Source organism: Rhyacophila brunnea, unplaced genomic scaffold (assembly GCF_057557595.1).
Source record: "Rhyacophila brunnea isolate RB1 unplaced genomic scaffold, BYU_Rbru_1.0 scaffold_2, whole genome shotgun sequence".
Taxonomy (NCBI): Eukaryota; Metazoa; Arthropoda; class Insecta; order Trichoptera; family Rhyacophilidae; genus Rhyacophila; species Rhyacophila brunnea.
The window spans coordinates 4,921,362-4,931,265 of record NW_028232859.1 but is presented as its reverse complement, the minus strand read 5'-3'; the positions used below and the strand labels follow the sequence as shown (position 1 = coordinate 4,931,265).

General features: G+C 33.3%; 1 protein-coding gene across 1 annotated transcript; it reads right to left on the bottom strand.

The window, feature by feature from the left end:
- Positions 1–248: 248 nt before the first annotated feature.
- LOC147071721 (collagen alpha-1(XI) chain-like) lies at positions 249–8,911 on the bottom strand. Its single transcript, XM_085946386.1, has 4 exons — positions 8,707–8,911; positions 1,499–1,720; positions 587–746; positions 249–423 (listed from the first exon to the last, which is right to left on the bottom strand). Exons 1-4 carry the CDS (start codon positions 8,864–8,866, stop codon positions 249–251), a joined length of 717 nt encoding a protein of 238 aa, XP_085802512.1. The 5' UTR covers positions 8,867–8,911.
- Between the last annotated feature and the right edge of the window lie 993 nt (positions 8,912–9,904).

Sequence of the window (9,904 nt, the reverse complement as noted above, 5' to 3'; positions counted from 1 at the left end):
TCGACCTCTAAATACTGCCAGTTTGTGACCACAGATAAGTATCGGTTTCAAAATTATTTATGTGTAAATTAATAGGTATTGCTGACGGTAAAAATAGTTAATAAATATTGCATTTCGTAAATAAATTTTGCACTAGTTTATCTCACAGTGCAGGAGGCAGCCGTTTCAAAATTTATTATTTATTATTATTATTAATTACGTAACGTTATGTTAGGTTAAAATAATATTTTGATATGCATTAAATTATTCTACTCAACCGTGAAAAAATCTTCTTCAGAAAGTTGTTGGCCGATGATAACAAGGCCCTTGACGTTGAGCATGGAAGATGGAAGCCTCTGCAAAGCCTTTGTGATAACTTGGCGCCCGCAATCCAACACCAATGTCATAGAGTCACCCTTAACGCTGATGCCAATGCGATGCCACCTGAAAAGGTTATATTGATCTTAGTATGTATGTTAGAAAAGTCGAATCTTAATTTAAACAAAATTGTAATCCGATCCATTCATTGTATCTATTAAAATATTATTTAATTTTTAAAAAGGCGATTAATTGTGATTTGTATAATAATAATAATAATAAGACTTACTGGTCATCGTCAATGTTGACACCGAATGAGATCATGCTTCCGTCGGTTGGGTTTCCATCTATGTCTTCATAAAATATGGATACGTCTGTTCCAACAGAGACGAAGAACTGCTCATCTCCAGAATCCGAATAGATCGTTAACAGGGTTGTTTGCCCCTTTCCTATAGATAAGTAAAAATGCTGCAATTAAGCACTGCACTGCCTGTCCAAGGAAAAAAAACAGTAACTCGCAAAATTTGTGAAATTGAGTTATGAATGCCATCCTTTAGGTAATTTTGAAAGCTATAATATTCTGTTTACTTTAAAATCAGTATTGTCACAAAAATACCGTTAAAATCCTTAGTGAAAAAATGGACAACTGCTTAAATAATACTCATTTATTAGCGAAAAGGCAGTCATTGCACCTATTTATTGCAGTTACTGCTTGTTTATTATTACTTTGTTTGTATTTTGACATCCTACTAATAAAAATATATCACCGTTTTTTTATTAATTCACAGTACTAAAATTAAAAAAAAAACACATTACATAATATTATATCATTTATCTCGAAAGTGTGTGGGAGTCAGTTACTGCCTTCTTCCTCGGAAGGGCAGTGCAGGCAGTGTTGCCATATTTTTATATGCTGATTATAGTACAAAGGCGTAAAAATTATAGTATTTATGAAAAATATATAGTACAGGAACATTTTTTGTCTTGAATTCTTTAAAATTATAGTATTATGGTATATTTGGCGTAAAATTATAGTATTTTACATTTTTCGCGAAATCAAAATTATAGTATTGTACTATAATTATAGTACGGTTGGCATCACTGAGTGCAGGTGAACATACTATTGCTCATCATAATGTATGTCGTTACACAGTGTAAGAATCAATTAATAATTTATGAATTGTAGAATTATGTTGTTCACCTTTGGTTGTTTTGACTACGAGCAGCAAAGAAAAGTCAACCGGAAATCCCCCTGGAAAAGCGACGGTCGACTGCGCGGTAAGTTGCGCAGTTTCTGCCAAATGATAAGCCTTGATGACGTCATCTCCGGAAGATGTTGTATTTCCACACATCGGCGTCGCCAACGTCACTCCTACAGGGAGATCGGCTATTGATGTCAGCTCCAGAAGATCAACGATTGTCCCTGTAATAAGATATACGTGTCCATTCAATATTGAGAGAATGTAACATATAAATGATTATAACAGATTAGAACAGGGTTAGAGACCTTGTACGTATAATAATTCACAGATGGCGTACACTTAGTAGTAAGAAGGATAAAAATATTCAATTCTTTCTCTGTAGTTGTTGGTAGTCGATACGTCAAACCCACAAATCAACGTTATAACATTTATTATAACAATGCAGTTTATATTAAAATCAATACTCGTTCAACATGACGTATACGTATATATATAAAGTTCTCATGGGTTCAAGATCTAAAAAATGAATATAGCTAGCAGCTGCAGTAACATCACATGTGTCTAGTAGGTTACGGGTTGTATGGGGTAGAAAAATTAAGGAATGCATGCAGATAATATATATTTTTTAGAGTAAACTCAATGAAGCATGGCCGCCACATCCCGAAGCGAGCCCCCAGGCTATGATCTTTGGCGCCCCCCCTTACCTATTGCTAAGGTTAAGGGCAGCGTGAAGATCTACAGTAGCATATTCCAAATGGTGTTCGAGGTAAAATTAATTAGCGATTTTTTGTATTTCTTATACACCCACTGTTATGTTGTTACGCACAATTATGGACTTGTCGAATATCGACAATAATCAAAAATATCATCGCACAACCACACATTATTGAATGTTAGTATGCTTGAAGTGAAACGGCCGACACTCTTTTACTATCAGTGCCATTTTGTGATGTGTGTTTATCTCACTTGGCCGATCGATCTGCCACGCCGGACCCCTCTTAAGCCCTGGCCCCCAGGCTAGAGCTCTGTCAGCCCCTCCCTTGTGGGGGCCATGCCGTGAAGTACATCAGCTTATTTTCTTTGCGTGTATCTATAAATAGGGACATTATGTAGTAGAGGTAGTCAAGTACGATACACACAATTGAGACTAAAAATAATATGGCGCAACATTTTAAGTACTATATTTTAAGGCGAATTGATTCCAATATTTTTGAAACTACGTCTTGCAAATTTGTTTTTTAACCCCGTGTCCACATTGGCAACAAGTTGCTGGCAACCTCATTAATTTTCGCGATAATTATCATAATTGACCATAAATTATTTTAATCGAAATTTAATGAGGTTGCAAGCAACTTGTTGCCAATGTGGACACCGCTTAAAAGAGCACCGTGAAAACATTTATTTAGTCAAAAATGTCACATAACAATAATATATAATATATTCTTTTTAATGCTACAACAGATCATTAAGCCCAGCATAGTGAAATGATAGTGTAATTATTGGTAATAGAAGTGAAACGATCACAAACAACCAAACTTAGTAAAATCTCAAAAATATTATTATGACCTCACCGAGAATTAAACCCAGAGCCCCGGATGAAAGACCAGCACATTTGCACTGGATTACGAGGATCCCCGATGGAATTGTTGTTGGCCAATCGGAAAACCCTTTGGATTTTTTTGTGAATCTACACATACATTGAAAAATCTACATTTGATTTTTGTCAGACGTGGGATGCGAATCCAGAGCTCCGGTACTACTCCATCGTGGAGTAAAACATATTGATAATACTACTTATAATTGTAAAGAAATCGTTTACAAATTAATCATTTTGGTTTTGTCGATCTATTTGACCCATTCGTTGCACTTGTTTACGATATCTGTAATTTCTTAGAAACGCACAAATGACCCGAATCATTTTCTTTGATAGATGCAGAGGTCGGCAACCTTCGAGATGTGAGACACCCAGCACATTATAATTTACGAGCCGTAAAGTCAATTGGCGCTGTATTGTTCTGTCTTGCCAATACCAATAATTAATGCCGGACTATATTTCTCGCTGTAAAAGTGCTCTGGTCAATGTGCTTCAGTAGGTACAAGAATTTCTCGAATAATAATTATTATGCCAAGTGGCGAACCAGTGACGCTAACATAAATTTGTTGCCAGTCGGAAGACTGCTTCACAAGTGGCAATAATTTCTCGAATCTTGATTGACTGAATACATGATAATATGCAAATAGCGACCATCATACAGATTTTAAAGCTGGCTTCAGACGGTGCGTTGAATCACAAGAATTTGGTGATATTTGAGGAGGCGCGTGTCAAGACTTAAGGGTCCACATGCCCAACGAAGGTCAAAATGGAGTTTTTATGGTATTTTCAAAGCATTTACCAGGACATTCCTTAAACGTTGTAGATAATCTATTTATATAATTTTGAAGCCTTATTATCCTTTATATTTATTTTAAACATTTTATGACTGCATAAAGTATTTTTATTACATAAAATAGTATTCTTTTAAACCTCTCGTTCTAATGTTTTAGAATATAGTCATATTTCAGTACATCCATATGCAGTGGTGTTAAGATTTTAAACTACCTTATTCTTAGGTCAATAATTATTATAAAACAATCATTATTCGTCGGATGTTTTATCACATTTGAATGGTCAAAGACATAGCTTATAATCAGTATCTTTAGAATTATCTTCAAATGTATTAATCTTGCCCATTTTTTGAATAATATAATTCCCAATTCTTGTCAAATTTGGGATCACTGAGATTATAAATATATTTTTTTATCGTAAATATTTCACTATAATAATGTCAACATAAATTGTACTAATGGTTATATAAATGCGTTTAAAAAATAATAAATCTAAAAAATCTGAACACCACTCTAGACTACAAATTCCACCTTAACCCCCGTTACCGATAATCATAAATTGTTGGAATTACTGTAATATTAATATCTTTTTAGGATCAAAATCGGTTTTCAACTTTTTAATAAATTTCTAATAACAATTTTAATTCATTTTATTTATTGTTAACCTTATTTTGTTAATTTTTGACTTCATTCATTGCTTGAAATGGACAATTTTACGAACCGGAGTACACGATAATTATTCGAAAATATCAACATATTTACATTATTTTATAAAAATAGGTTAATAATTAGATTTATTATTTTATATCATCTAGCTAAGACGGTCATTTTTTCCACGATACGGAGCGATAACCTGCTGCGCTCCGGTCCATTTCGAGCCCTGACTTAATTGCAAAAAATATTGAAAACTTGGTTTTTAAACATAGCACATAGTCCCGGGACTCCAGGATTACTCGAAATCAATTATCTATAATATATAAATATATGGATAAGTACTTAAGTATATTATAACGATATGACATAAATATTCTTAAAATTTTCGGTAGGTTACAATTCTTAAAACTAAACACAAAATAAAATAAACTTAATTTAGAGATGTTGCACCTTATTTAGTCGTAAAATGCTGGCTATGGCTTGTTTTCGTAGAACGCCCAAAATGTAGGTATCACTACCTACTGGGTAAGTGGTAATTTACATTTTTATTTTGTTATGCGTGTGAATACAATATACGATAGGTATTAATTTGAAGACTAGTTTCCAATGTCGCTTAAAGCTTTTTTAAATATTGTTATATCGTTACTTAATGACATTTGCATGTGTGGTATTATGCAATAATTGAACTGTCCATGAAATAAAAATTCGACCGCCAATTAAATAGTAATAAACACCAATGTCCGCAATCCAGGCCACAGATGGCGCAAATCGATCAACAAAATCAAAACGCTATTGATACATCATTATTCAAAAATGGAACGAATTCGAATAATTAGAAGACATCTCATGTGACCCATTTCGAATCCATCAGGTCAAAACATTTAGCTGGTGACCTCGCCATCTATCAAAATGTACCTACTGTTCGTATACATACTGTAACTGTCATATTGCGTATTGCTTAATAGAAGTAACTCGTTGACATGAAGATTTTTTTCTTTTCACTGACAGCATTATTTTAATGACAGAAGAAATTAATATTAATAATCTCAGAAATGTAAAAAGAAAAAAATAAAAATTATATTGCATAAGAAACGAATGGACATGGAATGTGACAGAATGATGCCACTATACGGTAACGTTCCTAGGCAAAATGCCACCCTTGAGCAGACGTAAAATGCCACCCCCTTTTATTTTTAGTTTCAAAGTGTCTGCAAATTTGTTAGGTACCTACCTATCTACTTACACATTCCATTATTTATTTTCTGTTATCTTACAAAAATACACCAAAAATCTTTAAATTATATTATAGTAGTTTTGCGAAACCTACTCTCAAAAAGTGATAGTTTTAAGTACATAATGGTATGTGGCTCTAACAGATATGGAGGCACCCTTGAAAAATTGTTACATATGCGTTAAACCGCCATTAAAATATGTATTACAATACATCATACAGACCTACAAACTTATAAGGAGTATGAGATGGGGGAGCCACTGTCGAAAACTACCCAATCACGACTCGTAACTGGCAAAATCTGACATTCAAATGACGTTTTTCAATATGGCGTCCTATGGTAGTTCGTAGTTCCATTTTTGGCCGTTCTCCAGATAAGTTTGTAGGTCTATATAAGATGTCAATACCTTGTAAAGAAATATATTTCCGTATCCGTATGTTTCATGGAAAAACGTTCTGCTCTGCTCTCACAAGTTGTAATATTTGTATGTATTCCTTCATTCGCCGCCCTTTATGATATGCCACCCCTATGCAACACATGCCCTGTCTACCCCCACAGGACGTTACTGCCACTATACTGCTGAAATTGTAATAGGATATTCATTTCGTTAATTGGCAAGCCCTGGATAAGTATAGTCAAGTTATACATCGGTATTCAATATGCATCAAACTGCAACGGGTTTGTTTTAAAACTTTGGTTGGTGAATAATTGATTAATTTAGTCATGTCAGCGATTACTAAGGATTGAGAAGATTGGAATTATCCAGAGGAGACCCTCACCTAGCAGTGGAACGACCCGAAATAAACTAAAATAGCTTTATTAATAGGCAACCAAATATATATATATTTTTAAATATAATCCGGGCTCTAAATAGAACGGAGCGCCGTTCCGGTTCGTAAAATCCCCAAAATTATCGCTCCGTCTCGTGGATATATTAATTTCACCGTCTCAGCTAGATTTCCCATATAATGTAAAAATCAAACACACTTATTTTTATAAAATATACATCAATTAGATAACTATGTTAATATTTTCGTAAAATTATTGAACGCTCCGGTTCGTAAAATATTCCATTTCGAGCGCTGAATATAATATTAGTTTATTCAGAAAGTATTTAAATAGATCGCGTTAAACAATTAAATTAATAATTGTTTTGGGCTTTTCAAACTCGAAACTATTTTTTAAATCATTTACTCTTCGTGATTATCATAATAATACTGCTCCTAGAAGTAAATATCATAATATTATTGAGAGATGAAATCCCAAGTGCATTAACTTATGTTTTACCTATTAATAAGATTATTCTAATTCTAATATAACATGCGTTGAAATGAACGTGTTAATTTTTATCGAGACAATAACATGTAAACTGACATATTATTTTGATAAGGCCGCTGTCATTTTAGTGTAAAAAGTCACTATTTATCATAATAATTGTATTTTAATATTATTATAGACTATCCAAGTCATTAAAAATAACTAAAGAAAGCGAATGGTGATTCTCTGGGCTGACGTGTCATTAAATACGATGTTTTAAGATGAGCCAATAAACCATGGGTCTTCGGTCATAGTTAATGCAATGAGAAATATGATGTACTCAAGTAAGTTATATTGCAGAGATAATTAGTAAAAGTAGAAGGGTATTCGCTTGGCTATGCAACTTTCGTAAATGACTGAATGTTGAAGGCGTCGGCGAACTGATGCCTCAGGATAAGAAAATGTATCTACAATTTTATCACAAATGGCAAAAAGAAACGAAAGGCAATTAATTTGAATAAATCGATGGGGAGTAATTTTAAATTAGTATAAATAAAATCAGTAAAGATTTTCTTATCGGCATATTATGTAAAAGGTAGGTAAGTAATTTTCATTAAATTATATGGAGGCGATGTAATAGAGTTTGCTAAAAACCACAAATTGAAATGGGCTGGATATATAGTTCGAAGAAACGACAATTTAGTCATCCAGTGGTATCCAAGAGGTACAAAACGTCCGCAAGGTAGACCTAGAGGCCGCTGGATCGATGAAATGATAAAGTTCTTCGGAAGTACGTGGCAACGCAACAAACAGGACCGAGAGAAGTGGAGTCAGCTTTGAGAGGTCTTCATCCAGCAGCGGATAGATTCAGGCTGATGATGATGATGATATGGAGGCAATATTCCGACCAAAAACCTTATGGCAAAGCATATTTTCCACGACTACGCCAATTACCTGAATTTAAATACTATCATAATTTCAACGTATAAATAGTAGATATACCTACGTCAGGTGGTAGCACTCAGACTTGCCCCAATAAATACAGCTGCCTTCGCATGAAAACCCAAAGAGCCTCCCCAATTATCAGATGATTTTTTTAGCAAAACATTAAAAGCAGGGTTATAGCTGCGAAAGTACTAAGATGAGATAATATAAATATGAGGTCGCAGGGGGGATAACAAGGAATCACTATGTTTAAAATGTCTGGTGGTTAGCCCAATTAATAGCCGCTGCGACATAATATAACGGCTGGCCCTCGTAAAGGTTGGAGGCTCTAAATGAACAAAATACAGATTTTGTGATTGTTTGCATTCAGTGTATATCCTCCAGATTCAGACAAAGTTGGCTTAGTAGCACTATATGACAAAAATAATAGTTATGATCGTCAATATAATCGCGAATAATCATTCGGTGTTTTAGTGCAAAGATATCGTATGTTCACTTTTGTATGTTTTGAGAAAATTGAATTTAATGATTTTAAATGCATGAGAAATGGACATATTATAATATACCTATTTGAAAGATACAACGAGATACCGGTGAACGTTTTATGTATGTTAACTCAATTTTAACATAAACCTGGAGATACAATATCTTTTCACTAAGACATCGATATAGACATTAATTGTATATCTGACAATGAGATTAAACTAGATAATAATTCCATATTGCATACATACCTTCACGTTGAGCGGCACCCTCAGTAAAACACACCGCCATGATGTAAAAACCAGTAAGAAGCCATTTTCCTATATTGTTTCCGCTATTTTGTCGTCCTGACGCCATTGTTGCGCACCCGTTTCCCGCCAAAATCCGACCTTTCCGTAGTTTTTCGCTCATCGTCGGATTTCCCTCAGGAACACTCACGCGGGACAGCACATCTTTCGTGGCATTTTCTACAATTACATCTCACTTATTTATAACGAAAATATGTACAAAATATATGTTAATAATACTTATAAAAAAAACATTAAAACTCATCTGCCAACTACCTAAATAAGTTCTGAATAGTAATTGATATAATTTTCTTACTTATTTCATTTCACTATTTCCGACTGTAAAAGTTAACATGTTATTTTGTATATACGGTTGGGTACAAAATAAGAAAAAAAATTACAAGATAAAAAGAACTTTTTATATATAACGTTTTTAAATTTCCTGTTGAATCATATAAACTTGACTTAACTAGCTTAAACGATCAAAAAAATTTGTACTTGATAGAAATACTGAATAAATATACTGAAATGTCATTTTGATACTTCATATTGATTTCCATAGTAACGCACGCATATATTAATATTAATAATTTAGTTGCTAGGACCATCCGCTTAGCAACCAATAATGGTGTCGAAAAAACTTTTAATACAAAACAGAATTAATTAAAAATGAATTCAATTCTACTTAAAGATGGCTAAAAGTATTTAAAAAAAATGCATTGGCATCGTGTTCTGATATATTCTAAAAGTTTCAAATGTCTAGCTAGCTAGTCCGAAAGTTAGTTAATCATCGATTACAAGATTTGTACCGGACAAATAATAATACGAGGTAAGAACAACGTTGTAAAATATACTTTCATTTTGAGACTAAAAAAAGATTATTAATTGATTTTTTTACCTAACCAAAATAATTTATACTTTGAATTATAATTTTAGGTATTATGTTAACACAGATTTTTCTAAGACACATTTATGATAACGAATCCGTTCTATCAATATAATATGCATAATTTTAAATAATTAGTAAGCAAAGGGATTCCGAACCATTTCCTAATTCAACGATTGTAAACCATTGTAAGCTCTATCTATTATCATTGTGGTATGAAGACACGCCATGCCAGTTAAACTTTAATGGCACCCTTCAACAGTTGTTTATTCCGTA

Excerpts from the sequence above, each read along its gene's own strand:
- LOC147071721 (XM_085946386.1), bottom strand. The coding sequence starts at position 8,866 with ATGAGCGAAAAACTACGGAAAGGTCGGATTTTGGCGGGAAACGGGTGC. Across the intron at positions 1,721-8,706 it reads GGGTGCCGCTCAACGTGAAG|GGACAATCGTTGATCTTCTG; the intron begins GTATGTATGCAA and ends ATCTTATTACAG. Across the intron at positions 747-1,498 it reads CGTAGTCAAAACAACCAAAG|GAAAGGGGCAAACAACCCTG; the intron begins GTGAACAACATA and ends ACTTATCTATAG.